Below are 24,305 nucleotides of genomic sequence, written 5' to 3'. Positions count from 1 at the left end.
CCATGCCCACTCGACTGCAAGATGATCGAGATAAGAGGAAGATAGACTAAATATTGAATTGTGGCTTTTTGTTTTGTTTTTTGAACGCTTAATTGTTTGAATGTTTTAAGGCCGACGCCAGTAAATTTAGAATAACTCTTCTCGGGTTCTCAGCCAGGTGAGTTGGAGATTAGCTTCCCTGAAGAAGATGGCAGAGCTAGCCGTCGAAAGCTTGGAAGCTAATCTCCAACTCACCTGTCTGAGAACCCGAGAAGAGTTATTCTACATCAAACGCCGGGAAAGCCTCAAGTCATACGCCAGTAAATTTGTTTTGTTTATGCCACGAAAGATATTTTTATTGAGAATAAAATCTTTTTTCTTTCCATTTGCAGCCACAATATTATAATGATAAAGTCATGGCATAATATATTAATGAACCTGATGTTAATTACTAAAATAATCGTAAAAGAGAAAGGAGCCATTATGTATAGTTTGTCTCTCTCAAATACAGAACAAAAAAGAACATAAAAAGCACGTGGTTGTAGTCGAACGCAGGACCTCATGAATAAGAGGCCTAAACGCTACCATTATGCTATCGATAACACACAGAATACTTCAATTATAACTGTAGATATCAGGCAACGTGGTCCAACAACATGTAACATCGCCTGTCTCCGAATTGTAGCGAAGATACCCGAAGGGAACTTTGTTCCAGGAGAGCGGCCACTTTTTCTTTTGACAGCTGTACACCCTTTGACACAGAAATTGGTCGCTGTTCAGAGATTGTCCCACTTCGGGGTAGCTCTGGAATCACCGTCTGCACTGTGTTTACACGCGTGCGTTTTACATAGATTCGAAGCCAGGTCTTTGGAACGGAAAGAAAGAGCTCTATCGCTAAGCCATAAAGCCTTCGTAGGGAATATGTCGTTTCGTGACACACATACGTCGCTGCTACGACTTGACTTCATCCTCGGACTTCGATGCTTAATATTTCCCCGTGTGAATCGCGCGTTAACCTGAACGATATTTTGATAAATTCACGCTAGAGGAGAGCGACCATTTTTCGTATCAAAGGGTGTACTTACTGGCTTCTAATTCTGTGGGCTTAGATTACTATGCTGATTTGTTATTCTTTGTTTTTCTTTTTCGGGAAAATTCTTAATATTATTTTAAATCTAACCGTTGGCTCTTTCTCTAAATCCTATATACAGTAGAACCCCGATTTTCCGTCATCCTATTAATCGATTGGTGAATTATCCGACTGTCTTTCTTTCGCACTCTTTTTTTTTCTGCAGAAAAAATATGAAGTACTCTACATTATATTAGGACAAATTTTTTCTATAGAGTTTTTTTTATACAAACCTTTACCCTTACACAGTCTTCGAGTGGCCGTGCCGTCTAACTTCTATGCAAAATGTCTTCCACAGGTGTCAAAAGAAAACGTGTTGTGCTACGAAAAAGTAATAGTGGTTTGTGAAAAAACTGTGGTTCATGTAGATAGGAATTACAATTGTGCGCGATTTAATGAAAAACAAATATAAAGTATATAAAGTATGTAATTCTACTATATGAGACTTGTACTATTCCTATCTTTCCACAGACAGCCGTCATAAGGAATTTCCTTGGCCATTAAAAACTGGTCGTTGAAAACCAGACTTAAATTAGTGAACTTCTGATCCACTACCAAGCGTATTAAAACAAAAGACCACGGAGAAAATTACGAAACTGTATTATGCACTTAATTTATGAAAATCTTTTATGGTACGGATTATCCGATTTTTTCGATTAACCGTTCACTCCACCCCCTTCATTACCACGGATAATAGAGGTTCTACTGTACGTGTCAATTCATCACAATTCATTATTGCACTGATGCTGAATGACGTCAGTAGTGGAAAGTAGTCGAGTATTAATGATATACCTTGACCATTATGCAAGACTATTGCACTTAACTTGTTTTTATCATACTTATTAGTTTTCTTATTTTTCCTTTTCTTTATTTTTTATTGTACTGTTGCACAACAATCTAGTCTAGAGTAGGAAGATACAGTAGAACTTGGTTATAACGACATCCAAGGGACCTTGAAAATTATGTTGTTATAAACGAGTGTCGTAGTAACCGAGATTCATATTATCAGTCTAGTAAGGTGGAAAATGAAAAATAATAAACATAATTAGGCTTATTTTAGATTTATGTATACACTTTTAAGCATACCATGAACACAATAAAATACGTGTACAATTATAAATACGTTATTCTGTATTAAAACAGTTTGTTCATTACTCACCAAACTTATTTACTGAGGAGTGAAGTAATCAGTCATTTTACTCTGTTGTCTTCTACTTCCTCAATATACACTTTCTAAATTAAATTCTATGTTCATTATTTCAGTTGCAATTTCACTGCTCCTTCTCCTAGCTTCATACACCCTCCTCAAGCTTCATAGAAATGTTCACAATTCTAATGGCTTCTAAAGTGCCACTCACTTCTTTTAGTGGCCATACTGCATTAAAATGCGTGCACTTAGTGAAAACCTCCTGTCGAAACTGACCGCATGCAGGTACTATTAATGCCGCATGAATTCGGGCAGGTTACAATGGGATGGGGCATCTGCCTGCGTTCCAGAGGTCTATGATTGAAGGGAACAGTAAAGGATTTGCCAGATTTCAGCAAAATATTTCTTAAAATACTTTGGTTCTTAGAAAATTGTATTCCAAACTGAGGTTGAAAATGACGTTATATGCGAGGTAGACGCATATACGTTTGTCGTATTAAGAAAGGTAGAAAAGCATATGTCTTATGGGGAATTAGTTGGGACCACAGAATATTTGACGTTATAGGCGAGGTGTCGCACAAAACAATGTCGCTATAACTAAGTTCTACTGTATAATCATTTCGTTGTCTTAGCAGAAGAGTGCAAGAAGTCTTTAAAAAATGCGATGCTGCAAAAATAATAATGGTCAATTTCTGGAGATATACATGTTTCCAGCCACACTGATTCGGAAAAAGTGAGGTTGAGGGAGTGACTTCTGTCTATCCCTTCGTCCTCAGTAATTCTTCCTTATAAGCTACTGTACTCCAAGCAAGAGAAAGTCTCAGGGGAATGAGACGTAGCGGGGTAATGCTGTGAATGAATGTTGAGGTCATAAGATGTGCTGTAGCGTAAGAAGTAAGGTTTCTGATTTCGGGATCAAAGGTTGTAAGTTCGTTTTCCGGCAGAGTTGATTTTTTTATTGTATCATTTTATATTTTTAATGACAAGTGTTAGTGGAATTTGTTATGGTTATGCAAGTCTTGCAAACATATTACAGCCCCATTCGTGGGCTATTATTAGGCACGACCTGACCTGTATACAAAATTAATAGTTTATTTGCTTTCTCGAAAATCAGAAGCACATCAAATATAAGTAAGTAAACAAAATTTATAGTCAATTTCAGGTGTTCACCATAGGATCTTAATAATAATAATAATAATAATAATAATAATAATAATAATAATAATAATAATAATAATAATGTCCCAGATCCTTATACTTCGCAGAAATTAATAATTGTATGGTTTATTATTTATATAGGCCTAAGTAAAGTCATGCTACACGGGGGAAATTACAATTAAATATCTCAATAAACAGAAAACTACAATAATAAATGGATAGAACACGTAGAATGAATAGAATTACCTAGAATACCATATAAACTGCTTCATTACAAACCAGTTGAAAGGAGAAACATAGGACGACCAAGAAAACTTTGATCAGACAAATATTAAACCACTTTGAAACGGGGTACAATATTGACTTAATCCGTGTCGTAAAATATGATGATGATGATGATGATGATGATGATGATGATATTATTTTTACTTATTTGTTGACAAAATATATGTTCCAGATCATGCCACATAATCGCTGCCCTGAATGAAGACTGTCTCATTGTAATAGGATTCTCTTCTCTTATCATAACACATTTTTTGTGAGACGTGAGTGATCATATATTATGAGAGTTGTGAAACTTTCGTAGGTGTCACGGGTGTTTTTGGACGAAAATACAATTTATTTCTGGAGTTAATATTAAAAACACACATCAAAGTAAAATAATTTTAGTATGTAGTAAAATAAAAAGACGAAATATCCTTCTCTAGATTCCACTCAAAATTTTACGGTTTAATTCGATATGTAGGCCCTAATTAATTTTAGCAATATCATGACATGACTGGTCCAAAAAGGGGCTTCAAGAACCTAAACGGCTGCAAGTATCGGACATATGACTGACGAAGAATCTGAAATTTCAATATAATATATTATATTATAGCCTATTATTATAACATATAGTTATACTTTTTATTATTTCTAATATTGTTTTATTATATATGAAAATTGGCTTTCAAACGTTGTCAACACTCCCTGTGAAGAATATAGGCTAGGTAAACAAAACATACAGAAAGCTGAACTCCAATATGAACTGAAGAATAGCAAACAGTATCACTTCAGTATTGCCATTATTAAAACAAAAAGAACTAAATTAATGTTTACAATGGTAACATGTTTTGATGTTGTAGTTAAATTTATTTTTAAAAGCTATAAATGTAGACGGTTTTATTAACAGACGGTTGTGTTGCCCGGGGAACGCACAGTGTGCAATAACGCAAATCTAGCTGGACAAAATTCATAACTTCTCTGCATTCCAACGGATTGTTATGAAACTTTGTACAGACCTTATAGATAGCAGATATTCTTTGTGTACAAACTCTGACTACGATTGTATAAGAGGAACTATCCCTTTATACGAGGTGGTTTTAGACAAGAATAGTAACTTCTCTCCAATCTAACAGATTTCTATGAAAAATTGTACGGAAGTTACAGGTAGGATATATTTTTTGTGTATAAACTATATTTACAGTTCCAAAAGAGGAAGTAGCCCTTTACAGGAGGTGCATTTACACAAGATTAACTTCTCTCCTACATAACAGATTTTATTAAACTTTGTACAGGAGTTACAGGTAGCATATATTTTTGTGTACAAATTCTGATTACATCTGTATGCTACCTGTAGGCCTAGTAGTTGTACAAAGTTGCATAAAAATATATTATATAGGAGAGAAGTTGTTAATTTTGTCTAAATGCACCACTATAAAGAGACAATTCCTCTTATAAAATATAATAAGATTTTGTAGAGAAAACAATATATTCCACCTGAAGCTTCTGTATATAGTTTCACAAAAATCTGTTAGATAGAGAATTTATTAGTTTTGTTTAAATACATCCCTAAAAGAAGTAGTTCCACTTATGGAACCGTAAATATAGTTTGTGCACAAAAAATATATGCTACCTGTAACTTCCGTACAGTGTACCATAAAAATCTTTAGATAGAAGAGAAGTTATTAATTCTGTCTAAATGCACCCACTATAAAGGGGTAGTTTTTCTGTGCAAACATAATCAGAGTTTGTACACAAATCATATGTGCCACCTGCAAGTCATGTACAAAGTTTCATAACAATGCCTTAGACTGCAGAGAAGTTATTAATTTTTTCCAGCTAATGATTTGCGATCTGATTCACTGTGCATTTGTTAAAGTTAAATACAAATGTGTCCAATGCATTTTTAAACTGATATTCCATATCATTTGAATAATATTGTAGACCTAAAATACTGTCAAAGTGATTAAAAACGTCCTTAGTCAATGATTCTTTTCTGCTGTTAAGCCAAACATGGAATAGTTACCGTACGCCCCACCACTGAAAAAAAATTACTGATAAATGCGCAAGAACGCGCAAACTTTAAAACAAGGATTCAACTCTCTAAATGACGCTGTGTTAAATGGTAAAAGAATTGTTGTAACAGGACGTGACCGGCTATACTAAAATGCTCATTATATTTGGAGAACTTTAAAAAGATAAGTTTTTCAATTGTAATATTTAAACCCTACTGTAAGAAGGAAAATACTTTATAAAATTATAATCGAAGTTACATTAGTAAGGACGTACCTATATGAACAAATTCCATATTTCAGAACACAATAAATCACTAACAATTGGGTCTTTTTCACCCACATAGTAAGCCTCTCTCTCTACGACTGAACTGGAGCTAGAAATGTTAGGAAGAACTCAAAGTTTATACCCTTGTAAATATAATTTTCCGCTGATAAATCAGTAAAAGTTATTACTCACAACATTTTTCAAATATTAAAGAATACGAATTCATATTCACCTATGCATAATTAAACAAGTCGAAATTTGATTTTTGTCCATTTAGACCGGGAAAATTGCACACTGTGGGACGGGTTGTGATATTTACTAAACATTCAATCGACTTTTAGGCGATGTCGCCACTTTGTACTTGAGTAAATGGTATTTATAAAAACTTATTATGGTAAATTTGTAATGTAAAAACTTAAAACTTAAAAACGTACTACAACCAATGCTATTTCCTTCAGACCCATACTTAAGCTACCTATACTACAATAGCTCACACTTTAATCCGGCGTATTACGTAGCTTTATCTTCCGTCTTCGTTTCGATAAGTTATGTGGGCCTACCCCGTTTTGATAGATTTAGTATTTATATCAATTTTATTGCTATTTCACTCTTCAGAGGCCCTGATGCAGCTAGAATCAACCCTTCGTTTTATTTTACTTTAGTCTATTTTATAGCCTAACATATTTTAGAAAAAATATAGCACATTTACATGGTTTAATTGTGTCATCTTGTGAACTGGAGCTTCAAGGAGACGGACATGCGCACTGTTCTGTTTCTGGAACTTAGAATTTGTCGCCGGCATAGGCGGAGAGAAAACAGTTTCCTTGGGGGGAAGGAGGCAAAGCAAAACCATAGAATCCCGATATAACAAGGTTATGGGGGACATTATTTACTTCCTCCCCCCGTTGTAGCTTGATCGTGGTATAGTATATCGGAAAATGATCATTTAATAAAGATATTTTCGGGGAGCATATTTCTTACAATGTTACATCCATATCCGCGATGTTTCGGACCTAGTTGTAAAGGGCTTGAACTGTAGGTCTACTACAAATTATAATAGGGCAAAACTTAAAACAATTTCCATATTTTTCTTTCTCATACACGAACACATGTATACATCAATAACACTATGTAACAGTGCTAACAGAAACTTTTTTATCTGAAGCTTGCCTTCCTGAAGATATCATATGAATGTAAATTATAGTTATTTTATTTAATCTCTCGTCTTTAAATTTACACATTGTACCGGGATCACTTTTCTATTTTCTGCACTGCTCTGCAGTATGTTATTTATATTTCTCCAAGTGGCGGCTTGAAATCCTGCAGATCTCTAACACAGGAAGTACAGGGTATTAGAAAAGAAACATTGCAGTTCCTCCATTCCTCAAATGAGATATAGAAATAAATTTAAAATAAATATTTATAGTCCAGACACATGATCTGAAGACATTAATTCGTCAATTTGAGCACAGAAACTTAATCATAAACAGAAGCAAGAAAAATATTTTTAATTCAATATTTTCTAATGTTAATAGAAAAAAAGAGTTCAGACAAGTTTGGGGGAGTAATGCCCCCCCCCCCATGCCCTCCTATAACTCCGCCTATGGTCGCCGGCACACTCTTTTTTAACCTTATTGTACATAAGCACGCATCAAAGACAGTTGTATTGTCCTTGCTCTATTACTCTTGACAAACTGACTACACAAAAAAAAATGGAGGGGACCTGATTACACATCGTGTCACGTTGTGTTTCGTAGGGATCTTCATGTTTCCTTGTCTTCATGGGCACGCATCAAGCTCGGGTCGGATATGGACAATCTTATTATTGTATATTTTACGACCCTTTTGTCGGGCAATGATAGCGTTTCTCAAATGTTAATAATAATAATAATAATAATAATAATAATAATAATAATAATAATAATAATAATTTTATTTATGTATTTAAACCTATGTAAGGAGTGGGTAGGAAAAAACATTATAGTGTTTTTATTGGTTTATTTTACGACGCTTTATCAACTGCAATGATTATCTAACGTATGAATGAAATGAAGGTAATAATACCAGTGAAATGAGTCTAAGGTCCAGAATCGAAAGTTACCCAACATTTACCCTTCATAGGTAGAGGGAAACCTCCGGAAAAAGTCTCAATCATATAACTTGCCCCAACCAGGATTTGAACGCGAGTGAAGGTTCTTTATGTACTACGCACCACTAGAAAACATTCTTGAAATATCTTGAAAGTAGCTAGAACTTATAGTATGGAGTAACTTAGTGGAAATATGATGTGATCACTAGAAGAGCTCTATGCCTACCGAACCCGCCCCAGATACATAAAAAAGTACCTTACTTATAGGCTATAATATAAAATTCGTCGTGCGTGAATGAAGAAGACCGCCATATTTCCTTAATGTGACGTAATGTAAGGAAGGAAGTCATGAGTCTTTCAGTGTCACCAACTGTGGTGAACCTCTCAGTCAATATTACACACCTAATCTAACCTAACCTAACCTCTCACATAATACACACCTAACCAAACTTAACCTGTCTGATACTACTACAAACCTAATCTAACGAAATCTAACCTCTCACATAACAGGCTACTACACACCTAATCTATTTTGTTTACAATGTTGCCGTCCCTGGTGGACCGAGTCGGGAGCCAGAAGCATGCCATCAAGAGGACGAATGTCCGACTCATTCGAACCACGGCTCATTATTTTTAATTTTGGTCCTCAACTGCGTTTTGTACAGTGATCAATGCGTTAATATAATAAACATCTCATATATAGTGCAATAAGATGTTAAATGTGTCGTGACAATGATAAAATTATGAAAAATTTGTTTACAGTACAGTGGCGCGGACATGCTGAACCTTCAATTGAAGCCGGGCCCGTTCGTTTCACGGTTAGACGTGTTAGCGGTCAGTAGTAGTAGTAGTAGTAGTAGTAGTAGTAGTAGTAGTAGTAGTAGTAGTGGCAGTAATATTAAAAGGGTGGAGTAACGAGCGGGCCCAGGTTCAAATCCTGGTTGGGGCAAGTTATTTGGTTGAGGTTTTATACGGAGTTTTCCCTCAACCTACTAAAGGCAAATGTTGGGAAACTTTCGGCGGTGGACCCTGTATTCATTTTGTTGGCATTATCACCTTCATTTCATTCAGACATTATATAACCATCGCAGTTGATAAAGCGTTGTAAAATAAACCAATAAAAATACTAAAATGTCTGTTTAATAGGTTTTAGTAAATAAATAAATAAATAAAAACTCCTTGACTTCTAAAGTTGAAGAACGTAGCCTATACTGAGAAATTTACGTCACTACAAATGACGCCGAAATGTCGATGGAGCCGAAACGTCTCGTCGTTAAGAATTTTGAAGGACGTTATCACACTGAATATAAAAATGTAAGTGGATTTAAAAAATGAAATAACTCTCACTTGATTATATTAATTCATTCATAGTTTTCTGTCCAAGAGCAGGTCTTTCACGGCAAACCCAATATTCTGCAATCTCACTTGATTGTAATAGTGTACTCTTTGGTGTCCGACAGATTGATGGGAGGCAAGCAAAAACGATCGAAGCTGTCCTAAATAAGGCGCCAACGACCACACTCGTAGCGACATGCTGTACGTACTTTGTGAATTACACCTGTATATCGATCTCACCTGGAATAAACGAAATCAGTTGCCGGTGCTTTAGGCCGTTCCTGCGTGTAGGGCGAAGGTTCCTTGAATTTCAACGTAGCCATATTTCACACTCCTAAACGTCTGAGAGAAACTGATAGCTTCGCACTAAAATTGACACATGAAAAAACAGATCGAATGTGTATAGTAAAGGAGAGCGACAGAGCGGGTCTCGTATGATAGCAACTTCAGTACAACAGAAGACGAAAACGTTCCGGAATATTCGATCGATGCAGCATTCCAGATGCGCGCTGCTACATCACTGGCTCGCTCGTTCAGCCAATAGCAAATGTGCACGCTCTTCTTCTCAGTAGATTTTTATTTTCGGTGACGAACATTAACTACATAACGGTAGCTGCACTTCAGCGGTGTGTCGTTAGGAGTGCATTATTTTCTCGTTAATTAGGCGAACCTGAAGACAGATTGATGGGGTTGAATTCAAAAGTCTCACAAACAAACTCATACGTAGAATTTTGTCAAGCGGGGGGGGGGGGGAAGGGGGGTTATTATTATTATTATTTTTTTACAATTTACATTATCGGTATTTTAAATGTTGTGTATTATTATTATGTTACGGTATATTTATTAATATTATACTATGTTATAATAGAACATATTCATGAATATTCTTATAAAATCTTTGAAACGTAATTATTTCACAGCCCTCAAATTTTTAACAAACTTTAACATGTGTTTAATTTTGTATAATAAAAAATGCTTGTGTCATTATTACACTTACACTATAACCATGTATATTTAGCCAACAGTTATTTATATATTATGATAGGTAAAACACTTTACATAACAGGAAAATCCATGGAAACAATAAGATATGTTGAAATATATGTAATTAAACAAAGTAATGAAACTTGGAACCCACCAAGGATAAAGAATGAAACAATACAATTTGTGGTCTTGCTAACCTTGACTTGAGAACAAATCCAATGTAATACAATTTAACCTTACAGCAAATATTATACATGAGAATATATATAGATATAGTTATTATAAGTTTAAACACAGTTATGCAATATAATTTACAAGCTTTTAAGTTTTACACCAATAATATATATCACTATTTTTTAAATTTAATTATGAGTACATGACGTAACTACTAAACGTTTCTTAATTTATAAGTATTGTGTTTAACCAATATATCAGATTTTTCTTTAATAAGTTCATATTTCTAAAATTTCCGAAGTTTGTAATTTGATTAAAAATCCAAAGAATTTCGTATTGTAGACATTTTTTTCAATTGTTTATTATTGTTGCGTGTAAAATGTATCTGTTTTGATAGCGAGTGTTGTGTCCATGACTAGATATAATTTTATATTCTTCTGAAAATAAATAATTTACAATGATAATATAGTTATTTTTGGTGGTAATGTATTGCAGTAGATCATGATCAGTATTGATATTTGTCTCGACTGAATTTGGAGTACGCAATGATTATTTTACAATATTTCTTTAGAGTATTCTAAATAGACGATTTATGAGTACTGTATGTATTTTTCCAAGCCTGAATTCCGTATTTTATCCTTGATTCTGCTAGTGCAAAGCATACAGTGCGCAATATGTTGCGTGGTATATTTCCTCTTATGTAATATAATTTGTATAGGCTAGTATTGTTCTGAGGTTATTTGAAATTATTTCAAGGTAAGAAAATAGTTAATATTATAAATGAGAAGGTTTTGCTAGCTTATTTCCAGTATTTTTTAAATCGAATAAAATATATTATAAATTTGTGTTTTAAAAAATAAAGTTAAAATAAAAAGAAGCATGGACTATTACTCCAGGAGATGCTTTGAGATTGAACAACTGGGACAGGAAGATTTTACATAAAATATATGCACCTGTTATGCAATATGGAACATGAAGAGTAAGATCAAATTATGAATTAAGAAAATACTGTAAAGATTTGAATTTAGTTGCGGACATTAAGAAGAAGAGACTGAAATGAGTGGGAAACTTGTAAAGATGAATGAGGGCAAATTGATGAAGGGGGCTTTAATGGAAAAATAGAAAGAAAAAAAAGAAGAGAGGGCGACCAAAAACAAAATGGATTGATGAAATAGAAAATTTGAGAAGTTTTAAAATTTAGAGGTAGAGAAAGAAGGCTGAGGTAGGAAAGAATGGGCTACAGTTATAAAAGAGACTAAGGTTCTCAGAGGACCGTAACGTCCAGGAGTAAGTAAGTAAGTAGTAAGTATTTTAAAAATAAACATCTTAAATGAAATGTTGTATACAACTAGTGAGATGTGCATTATTATCGCTGTAGTATAATTGAAGAACACGGCTAATGACTCGTTATTAAAAAATACAGTCGAGCGATGATAATGCAGTTATTCCGCTAGGTGCATAAATAACTACATCCAAAAAATAACAATAATAATAATAATAATAATAATAATAATTATTATTATTATTATTATTATTATTATTATTATTATTATTATTATTATTATTATTATTATTGGGATTCCCAAGAAACTAGTTCGATTAATTAAAATGTGTCTCAGTGAAATTTACAGCAGAGTCCGTATAGGCCAGTTTCTATCTGATGCTTTTCCAATTCACTGCGGGCTAAAGCAAGGAGATGCACTATCACCTTTACTTTTTAACTTTACTCTAGAATATGCCATTAGGAAAGTTCTGGATAACAGACAGGGTTTGAAATGGAACGGGTTACATCAGCTTCTTGTCTATGCGGATGACGTGAATATGTTAGAAGAAAATCCACAAACGATTAAGGAAAACACTGGAATTTTACTGGAAGCAAGTAAAGCGATAGGTTTGGAAGTAAATCCTGAAAAGACAAAGTATATGATTATGTCTCGTGACCAGAATATTGTACGAAATGGAAACATAAAAATTAGAGATTTATCCTTCGAAGAGGTGACAAATTCAAATATCTTGGAGCAACAGTAACAAATATAAATGACACTTGGGAGGAAATTAAACGCAGAATAAATATGGGAAATGCCTGTTATTATTCGGCTGAGAAGCTTTTGTCATCTAGTCTGCTGTCAAAAAATCTGAAAGTTAGAATTTATAAAACAGTTATATTACCGGTTGTTCTGTATGGTTGTGAAACTTGACTCTCACTTTGAGAGAGGCACAGAGATTAAGGGTATTTGAGAATAAGGTTCTTAGGAAAATATTTGGGACTAAGAGGGATGAAGTTACAGGAGAATGGAGGAAGTTACTGTACACAACGAGGAACTGCACGCATTGTGTTCTTCACCTGACATAATTAGGAACATTAAATCCAGACGTTTGAGATGAGCAGGGCACGTAGCACGTATGAGCAAATGCAGAAAGGGTGTTAGTTGGGAGACCGCAGGTAAAAAGACCTTTGGGGAGGCCGAGACGTAGATGGGAAGATAATATTAAACTGGATTTGAGGGAAGTGGGATAGGGTGATAGAGAATGGATTAATGTTGCACAGGATAGGGACCGATGGCGGGCTTATGTGAGAGCGCCAATGAACCTTCGGGTTCTTTAAAAGCCATTTGTAAGTATTATTATTATTATTATTATTATTATTATTGTTATTGTTTATTATTATTATTATTATTATTATTATTATTATTATTATTATTATTATTATTATTATTATTATTATTATTATTATTATATAACAGGCGTTGTTTTAAGTAATCACTAATCAGATTTCAGATTCATGTAAATAATATGGTTACATTGTGCCCACTATATGTAGTATAAACCTTAATCTAGATTTCATGCAATAAATTTGAAGTTATAATTATGAAGTTACACCAGCTAATAGGCCTAATGTCTCATGGAGAAGTGCCAGGCCTACATAAATGTGAGTGTCATAATGTGATGAACAGTGCAGAAAATAGTGAGGTGTGTGGTTTATCTGAGCCAGACGTTTTCTGATATGCCACGAGGCCTGACGAATTGTGCCTCAGCTACAACGTTTCAAGCGCAAACACAAAGCCCGCGAAAAGACTGGAAACGTATAAGCCAGACCCGGCACGAGCGATCATGGCCTCAGGAACAAATTTTACTGCAAAACAGGTCTATACAAGCCAGACCCAGCACGAGCAATCCTGGCCTCAGGAACAAATTTTACTGCAAAACAGGTCTATATACATCACAAGCCAGACCCGGCACGAGCGATCCTGGCCTCAGGAACAAATTTTACTGCAAAACAGGTCTATATACATCACAAAGTTTTCAAATGCTTCTACAGCGATATATGCTTCATTCAAATAACTAATAGATTATATAAAAACACAAAATTTGATTTCAGTTAAGCCAAGTGACAGGCCGGGCCTCACTTGCCTCAGTCAATCAGCCGCCACTGGTGCAGTGGCATTTAGTTATGATGGCGTGTAAGTGTGTATTTCAGTCCCGAGTAGGAAGACCAGTATTTCTATGTATTACATAATGGAAAAACGCGGTGTTTGATTTCTTCTGTGGAACTAGAGTGCGTAACACATAATATTAAACGAAATTGTACTCATTCGGATGCAGAAGCCTACGGACGTGATAAATTATCAGGAACCGCCCGAGAGAAAGCCATTGACGGATATAAGTCAAAATTTGAGAATAATCCTTATCTTACGCTACAAAAGCCGCAGTTCGTGCGAGTTATAAGATATGTACACGTATTGCATCTTCGTCAAAACCATTCACTGAGGGAGAATTTATTAGAGGTTGTAGCCTATATTAGCAGCAGTGGAGGAAATCTGTCCTGAACTGATGCCCACGTTCAAATCTATAAGCTTGTCTCGCACACTGTTGCACAACGAACACATGAAATGAGCGACAATTTGGAACGCAAGTGTCACATAAAGTTAAGGATTTTATATCCTATCCTTTAGCCCTAGACGAGAGTACTGATAGGAGAGTTACTGCACAACTAGCGTATTTATAAGGGATGTGGACATTCATTTTATTGTTTTCGATGGTCTCCTCGATGTTGTTTCACTCAAAAATCGCACATGTAGAGAAAACATTTTTGATGCTATAATGACAATAATGGCAAAATTTAAACTTCCTTTCCAAAACTTGGTTTTGTAGCAACAGATGGCGGGCCGTCTATGTTGGGCCATGAGTCCGGTTTTGTGGAAGAATTAAGAAAATGTTTAAGACAAAATGGGCTTCTTCAGATAATGTTGCGGTGATGCACTGTGATAAAAACTTGATGGCTCAGCTCCGTTTGTGCTCCTCAACTCTGGATCCTGCAACCTACTTTGTAATTACTATTGTGTTCCAAAGTGGCAACACAACAGTAATTTCTGTTATATACGTTTGACGGACCAATAGACCTACTGAGAAAGACGAGGATGATGTTTTGTAGGTTATTTTACGACGCTGTATCAATATCTTAGGTTATTTAGCGTCTGAGGGGTGAAGAAGGGATAGTGACGCGAAACATACAGCCTCTCCTATCCAAATGCCATCCTCATCTTCCCGTGGTCCACCCTGTTTCTACCAACGAGGAAATGGCGACCGAGTCACAGCGGTATAACTGTTTCATCAAATGCAGAGGAAATGCTGCATTACAAGCCTGTCCAGAGGCTAAAAGTGGCAGCCCCACTACTGGACTACCTAACGATAAGGCTAGTAACCTATCTTAGAGAAAACTACATTACTTTCAAGCCTCAAACAAGCAGTATAAGGATAGATAATTTGATGACAACCCAGAGCAAGTCAACGGTTAAACGAAATTGGAAAAAACAAAATATGTTCACATACGCTACTTGGAATGTTAGAGGGATCAATCATAAAGAAGAAGAACTAGATGAAATATTGAATAAAAAGCAGATTAAAATAGCAGCAATAACAGAAACAAAAAAGAAACTAAAAGGTACAACTGAAACAAAAAACTACATAATCATATATAATGGTGTTAATAAGAAGACAAGAGCACAGGCCGGAGTAATGATTTGGATTCATAAATCAATAAAAAACAAAATAAACAATTATACATACTGGAATGAAAGAATATTAGAAGTACAACTCCAGATAGGAAGAGGCAAACTAACTTTCTTTAGTCTTTATGCTCCAGAGGAAGGAAGAGTTGAAGAAACTGAATTGTTTTATGCCCAGTTGCAAGAAATTTTGAATAAAGTAAATAAAAATAATTACATATTATTAGCCGGAGATTTAAACGGTAGAATAGGCAACATCGAAATAAAAAATACCATAGGAAAATTTGGAGAACCTACCATAAACAATAATGGAGAAAAAGTAAGAGATTTTGTATTATACAATGAAATGAAAATCATGAATTCATTTTACAACCATAAAGATATTCATATGTATACATGGTCAGCACGTGGCTCAAAATCTATCATAGATTATTTTATAGCAAATAGAAAATTATCCGAATTATTTTTAGATGTCAAGGTCTTCAGAGGAAGTGACATTGGATCAGATCATTACCTTGTATTAGCAAAAGTGAGATATACACCAAGATGGCTACATTTAACAAAGATAAATTCCCCCAAAAAAGAATTAATGCGTTAAAAAATTAGATTAATCCATGACGACAGCGTACGCTGGCTTTATCAAAAAAGACTTGAACAAAAAATGTTAGAAATACCTGAAGATGAAGACATTCACAAAGAATGGGAAAATATTAAAACTCAAATATCACAGGCAGCCACGGAGAGCATCGGAAAATATAAGGCTTTCACACAAAAGAAAAAATTAAGATCTTGGGATGATGAAATTAAGGAGATCATAAAAAATAAAAATATAGCTTATAGAAAATACCTTCAAACAAAATCCGTTAATGATGAAATAGATTATAAACATAAAAGGGCGATAGCTAACAGAGAAATTAGAAAACGACACAGGCAATCATGGAAAGAGTTTATATCTTTTTTAGAAACTGACATTTATAAAATGAAACCCAATACATATAAAATTTTAAAATACATGAACAGAGACATAAAGGAATCCGCCAAGATAAACCCTTGCCCCAAAATAGAAACATTCCTAGACTTTTACAAAAACTTATGGAACAATCCTACTTTTGATTCAAAATTCTGGGACACAAAAAACCCAGATGAACAATGCATTACAAAAGAAGAACTACAAGAAGCATTAAAGAAGACGAAAAATAGTAAATCACCTGGAGAAGATAACCTAAATTCAGAATTGTATAAATATGCAGGAGATCTATTTCAAGAAAGATTACTAAGATTTCTAAACAGAATATATCTGACTGCCACTTTACCGGAAGAATGGAAAAATAGTGTAATTATTCCCATATATAAAACAGGAGATAAACAGAATGTTGAAAACTATAGAGGGATTAGTATCCTCAACACATGTTATAAGATATTTAGTAGGATTTTAAATGAAAAATTAAAAAAACATGCTGAAACTTTCCTTCTGGAGTGTCAAAATGGCTTTAGAAAAGGAAGATCATGTGTAGATCCATTATTTAGTATTAAACTATTGTTGGAAAAAAGAAGAGAATTTAATTTAGAAACCCATATAGCTTTTATTGATTTTGTGAAAGCTTTTGATAAAGTCCGAAGAGACCTTTTATTCGACATATTACAAGAAAAAAATATTCCAAATTTGCTATTCCAAAATATAATAGAAATCTACACGGACAGCAAAATAAGTGTCAAAATAAATAACTGTATATCCGAAAGAAAATTAGTTAATAATGGAGTTCGACAAGGTTGTCCACTATCACCAACTTTATTTAATATTTATATAAATGAAATTATTTTAAAATGGAACCAAATCTACACATCAGGAATCAAAATAACCAGTGCTCTAACATTAAATACCTTACTCTATGCCGATGATCAAGTCATAATTTCCAATTCAGAGGATAATTTACAAAGGGGATTGTATACATTAAATGAAATATTAAAAGATTTTGGGATGGAAATTTCAGCACAAAAATCAAAAGTAATGGCATTTTTAGGACAAGACCCAGTGAGAAGTAAGATAATACACAATAACCAATGCCTCGAACAAGTGCAAAATTTCAATTATCTGGGTTGTGAAATATCTTATCAAAATGAAAAAGATGTGAACAAGAAAATTACCAAATTTACACAAATTCTAGGAATAATAAACAATACATTAAAAGCTAAATTAGTACAAAAATCTACAAGAATAAAAATATATAATACACTAGCATTACCCACCCTTCTATACGGAAGCGAGATTTGGACATTAAAGAAAAAAGACATGAACAGAATCAAAGCAACGGAAATGAAATTTTTCAGGAGAACAGCAGGATATACTCTTTTAGACCGAAAAAGGAATGAAGAAATTTTAGAACAATTAGAAGTAGAGTCAGTAGAAGAAAAAATCACCAGATACAAATTCAATTGGCTAGATCATGTAAGAAGAATGGAAAATTCAAGAATCCCAAAAATTATGATGCAATATAAACCTAGAGGACATCGTCGACCAGGAAGACCGTTAAGAAGACTGCTAGATGGGGCCGAAACAGGTCTACAGAGGCCTAATTCGTGAAGGATGATGATGATGATGATGATGATGATGATGATTTAGCGTCTGAATAAGATGAAGGTGATAATGCCTGTGAAATGAGTCCAGGTTCCAGCACCGATAATTACCCAGCATTTGCTCATATTGGGTTGAGGGAAAACTCCGGAAAAACCTCAACCAGGTAACTTGCTCCGACCGGGATTCGAACCCGGGCCACCTGGTTTCTCGACTAGATGCGCTGACCGTTACTCCACAGGTGTGGACACGAGGATGATGATAAAGTTATTACAGTAATAAGCATATACCAAAATAGGGGTGCAAAGCATATGCACAGTACCAGCAGCTACTGTTACTAATAAAACCTCTCTGTTTACGTTCAAGCGCTCGACCTACCTTGAGTCAATGCAAGGGACATGAAGCAGTCAGGAGACTAGTAACCATCCCCTCCGTATTCGTTTGCGCCTTGGGAGCACGAGTTTGACAGGCATGCTGTAGAGCAGTCATGTCAACTGATGCCCATAGGCGCAAGCGCGCGCTTTAGAGCTTAGGAGAGCCTGAGTGCTTTACAGCGGAAAGGAAAGAGACAGATTGCCGCTTGGTCGAGCTATATAAAGGGATGTCCAGCACTGATTCAATGGATAAAGGGAAGCTAACTTATTAAAACTGTATCCATGTTAATTTTTAGATTTGTCTGAGAAGTATAAATGCATTATAAGAATGTAAGTTTTAATTTCAATGCTCATTTTTCACGAGTTTGCTTTTTTATTCAAAAGGAATATTTTCTCAACTTTTTTAAAGAAAAGTGAAATTTTTTAGATATGTTTATTTAGTAGCCTTACAAGTACTGAAACAATGTTTTCGTAAGTCTAATATATCGTCATACATATTACTGAAGATAGTGTATTGAACATTTAGAAAATATTCGCATGGAAAATGTTTGTAAAGAAATGAATTAACAAAGCAACTACTGTTACATCACAAACAAGAGATATGTGCCCATGTGTTGGTAAAACGTCAGCTCTATAGCTTCAGCAGATTTCGAGAAAATAATTGAATATTCTGATGATAGGAAGTTGCGCACCAATATCACCTTAAAAGCATAATGCGATAAAAGTTTTGTTATGCAATATTAGTTACAGTTAAAACATATACCTAGGTAACTTTGCTTTGTATTATAAAAATGTTTTGATTAGTTTATTGATTACTTTTATAAGACTAACGATACCATCAATATCAATTCCAACTTATCATGTCTTATTCAAGCTCTTTGTTTGGGATATCACTTTCCTTATAAATGATGTGTTTCATTCACTTAGTACAATATAGTTGTACTACTATGGAATTTATGTGCATATTCCTTCTTAACTTTTTATTATGTTATTAACGTTTAAAACACAACTACAATATTAAGAAATTAGTGTAAGTACTTTTGTTTTACAGACAATATAGATAATATCATACAGAAAGAGGCCAAATAAAAATAACGACATAAAACTTCATGTTCCGTTTGCAGTTTGTACACTACTGTTTTCTTAATCCAACACAATCCTTCCTCCTTCCATACCGCGCACGACGTCAAGGTCAGAAAAATGCTCTTGCTTTGACATCACTGCTGTAGAGCAATGGCCTCCTGTTAAAGGGTTTAGCTCTTATGGTATACCTCTTGCGGCGAGCTACTTAGTGTGGGCTAGAGTTGAGCTTAAACGATATTTTCAAGTATCTGTGACAACTGTGACTGTGACAATTAAATATCTGTGACTTTTATCTGTGATTTTGTCACACCGATATTTTATATCGCTAAGTAAGCACAATATGCATGAATTATACCGATATTTTGTCACACCGATAAAAATTAACAGGAAATATTGAAGAGCAGTGCAATGTGAATACGATTTCTCTATACACGCCACACTTCAGTGGTTTATATGGGAAAATCCAACAAATAAATTATGTACATGTACCATTAACAAATAAATACTAATCTAACTGAACAGTAACATGTAAAAAGTTAACCTTATATACCAAGAGGTTATATCGTAGTTCATTGTAGATATGGAATCAGTTGATAAGTTTTAATGTAGTTGGGTACGGAGAAATTAAGGTTATGTGATTATCCTAATCGTTTTAAAAATTGATCCTTTTTATTGTATATAATATAATCGATAAATTATTTTAAGTCGTGCATTAACATTATAATATTGAGTCAATAAAAATTAACGAAACATAAGTATTCGGAAAAACAATAGAAAATAATTACGGAACAAGACAGTTGTTCAGACAGGATTTTACACAAGATAAAGTATTGGTAACCAATGGTATTATTATTATTATTATTATTATTATTATTATTATTATTATTATTATTATTATTATTATTATTATTATTATTATTTAAATCGTGTAATCGCTATATCATTTATAATAAGATGATGAAACTAGCGCTGAAGTAGTTTCGGCAATTTCGGATGTGAAAATCATTGCATTTATAAAGAATTTTTTTGTGGAGAGACAGTTCCTCAGGTTAAACTAACGCTCAGGTAGTTTCGGTGATTTCGGAAGTGAAAATCGTTGAATTTGATTGTTTGTGGAGATGCAGTTGATCGTATATCCAAGGCATAACAAAGCCTAAACTAACCAAACCTAACCTGTCACAGATTCGTATATGCAAGGTGTATAAGGGGAATACGAAGGAAACTACCTCAAGGTTAGTTTAGCCAAATAAGTTTTATCTCGTTCGGTTTTAATTCTATGGGTGCTGTTGTCGGCTTGTGAGAAATGCTTCGAAAGTTCGGAAGAGCATAACGTTCAATGACACGGAGTGAACTAACATGATTTACGTTTGATACCCCTTATTTTCAAATGTAATTAATTATCCCATTTATGTGTAAGTGTAGGTCTATTTTAAAAGTGTTGCAAGGGCAATGAGAACGATTTGTTGGAGCAGTGTCTGCTAGATGTCAGATCTTTTTGGAATTTATAAAATTGACAATTTTTGCTAACTACCCCATATTATTATATTTAAAAGTTGAAAATTACTTGCAAGTTGATGATTTTAACAATATCTAGATAAATATCACTAAATATCAAGTTTAGAACATTGATTAGGCCTATTTGGGTGAAATAACACCCCACACGAGTACCAATGTTAGAAAGCACTGTGCGATTTCCTAAGAGTTAATAACCATAAACAACATACCGGTAATGAACTTATTACAAATAATTTTATTTTAAGTTTAATTATTTTAATTAATACTACCCTGCACTGTTCGTGTTAGAGCTATACATTAAAACTGGATCATACATAAATGAGAGAAGTACATGTAAAGTTATTAAAATAATGTAGGCTCCTGTATCTATTCTGTTTGTAATTAATACTGTAACTAAAAAAAATATTGTTACTGCGTAAAAATTGAGTGGAAAATACTTATACATTAATATAATATATTCACAGTAATATGAACATGTGAAGATCTCGGGGGAATATATAAAATATTTATAAAACATATATTCAGACTTAATATGAAAACAAAATGTCAGATTCATGATTATATTATTATAATGCCGCTAATAACTTTGCAACACATCATCACTTTGAAAAAAATAATATTGAACAAAATATCACGAAAAAATAATCAAATACCACCGCCCGATTGCTGTTATTGTATCATGCACATGCGCAAACCCACGACGTAGAGGAGAAAATATCAGTCGCAGACGTTGCAACAGTCACAGAGTACTGAATACGGAGCAGATTTCGATAGCGATATTTTGTCACAGGTTTATCTGTGACAAAAAAATACCTGTGACAAAATATCGGTTTGTGAAATATCGGCCATCTCTAGTGTGGACACTTAATCGTGGACAGTGTTCAGTCTGTTCCCCAGAATGTACCACTCTCCTCTTCCTCTTGCTGTACTGGACCAATGTCGACCTCCGTGTTCTTTGAAGATGTCTGCCCATCTTCTCCTTGGTCTGCCTCGAAGCCGCCTGCCTGCTCTGGGGTTCCACATAGTAGACTTGTAGGTCCATCGTCCTCCTCCATTCTTGTGACATGACCTCCTCAGCTCCACTTACTTTTAAAAGCTAGATGTAAGATATCTGTAGTTGATAACCTTTGAAGCAGTTCTTCGTTAGTGATTCTGTCTCTTAAGGATAAGCCTAGGCTTTTGCGTATCATCTTCTACTGGCATATTTGTATCGCTTTTGTCTGTTTAAATGTTAGTGATCATGTCTGACTTCCATAGGGGAATACTAGTAAATGCAGGTTTCTAGGATGTCTAGTTTTAGTGTTCTGCTGAGGATTTTATCTAGAAGCACGACTTTAAGGGACCAAAATGCACGCCATGTCAGTGCGAATCTCTGTTATATTTCTCTCTCCATGCTGCCTTCGAAGGATACTTGTTGCCCTAGGACAGGTACACATACTCATTTACATATACAATCGTTCCATCTACTGTGATTGGGCTTTGGGGTCCATTAGTCATCAGTTTTGTTTTGGTCATGTTCATGGATAGGCCCACCATTCTCCTTTGTGTACTGAGTTCTTGGAGCATGGGCTTCTATTCCATTGGTAATCTTCCAAACAGAACCACATCATCCGCGAATCTAAGTCTTCCATTTATGCTTACTTCATGTTTCTAGTTCCATCCGATTCTTCTGGAAACTATCCTCCATAACACTCGTAAATATAGAATGAGTGAATGACAATAATAATAAAACAACAACAACAACAACAACAACAATAATAATAATAATAATAATAATAATAATACCATATACTACTAAATAGCTGGACTAGTGCGAATTACGAATATTATTTATGTAGTAAAAGCCCCTTCATTTCGGGGTAAAATAAAATAACGTATCATGAAAACACGATGATTTTCGGCGACAAATGAAGCTGAAATTATACGCTGCGTTAGATGAAATGCAAGCAGCCGGAAGCAGCAGTAAATGTAGCTTGTGAGGCACATTCCAAGGTCGTTTTGCAACTCGAATGCGTCTGAGCCCATTTCTTTTGCTACAAATACTGCTGCTGGGTGACCAGACGTGGCTAAAAATGTAGCCGGGATGTGAGTTTGGTGTGTCAGTATGTTTGTCATTTCGTTTACATATTGTAGCCAGGTCATCATTTCTTGTAAACAGAAAGTATTTGACTTTTCTGCCTTTGGTTTTCCTGGCATAATTATTACATCCGAACACGGCACAACCTGGTATTTTGTAGTATTTAAATCACACATAGGAAAACCTGTAGATTTTAAAAATATAATATATTTCGTAATCTTCAATAATAGCAAGCAATGATCAGCTATAAAGCCATTAATAAACTGATACTCGTGTGTCTCTTTATTCAACGAAAAACTTTAAACTCATTTAAATACTAGACATACCCGTGCGCTTCGCTGCACTTGTTAGAAATAAATATAAAGTAATATTACATAAAAATAGGACATTTGGTCCAGGGAACATCCGTGTTTGATAGAAGGATAAAACGTTTAATATGTTACTTAATTGAAATTGTATTTAAATAATTAAAATACGATTATTTTGGTCCAGAGAGCACTCATTTCCTGCAAGGATAATTCCTTTAACATGTTTCTTAATTGTTATTATATGCAAATAATTAAAATAGGATCATTTGGTTCAGAGAACATCTCTTTTTGGTGCAAGAATAATTCGTTTAACATTTTACTAAATTAGCCTTGGCTGCATACTTTAAAAAATCACTCCAAATTAATGTCAATTTGTGCATCTTTTTTTCTTTGTTAAGTTTATTTATACAGGCTTTAACATCTGTGGTCATGTCGCATGTTTAGAATGTGTGGGTGTATCAGTAGGCCGTTTTTACTCTTGTTGAGTTCCTGTTTCTATAGTGTGTTGTGTTCATATACTAACTGATTATAGATTTTTGATTAATGTTTACCGTATTCGTAATTGAGGCAGTGATGGATCATGGCATCATAATTTCCAATCTGACATTTGCCTTTATGACTAAGGGAAACCATGAAAAACTCCAGTCAGACTGTTCGGCCACAGAGTTTGAACCGTGACCTCCCGAATGCGGGTCTCAAATTCTACCGCCTGAGCCAACTCGCTCGGTTGTGCATCATTATTTATGTAAATAATAAAATGAAAATGAATGTGATACATAAATATTATTTTAAGAAACACAGGAAACGAATATGGGTAAATTATGAGCGCAGGAA

At 34.4% G+C, this 24,305-nt stretch overlaps 1 protein-coding gene across 1 annotated transcript in view; it reads right to left on the bottom strand.

Annotated features, from left to right (window-relative positions):
* LOC138711937 (myo-inositol 2-dehydrogenase-like) overlaps positions 1-9,855 on the bottom strand; it is a 64,022-nt gene extending 54,167 nt beyond the window's left edge. The window contains exon 1 of the mRNA XM_069843236.1: positions 9,619-9,855. Within this exon, the coding sequence (XP_069699337.1) occupies positions 9,619-9,701 (83 nt within the window). The 5' untranslated portion in view covers positions 9,702-9,855. The remainder of the gene's footprint in view (positions 1-9,618) is intronic.
* Between the last annotated feature and the right edge of the window lie 14,450 nt (positions 9,856-24,305).

This window comes from Periplaneta americana, chromosome 13 (genome assembly GCF_040183065.1).
Source record: "Periplaneta americana isolate PAMFEO1 chromosome 13, P.americana_PAMFEO1_priV1, whole genome shotgun sequence".
NCBI classification, from domain to species: Eukaryota; Metazoa; Arthropoda; class Insecta; order Blattodea; family Blattidae; genus Periplaneta; species Periplaneta americana.
Note: the sequence above shows the minus strand (reverse complement) of the source record. Positions and strands in the feature narration are given on the sequence as shown.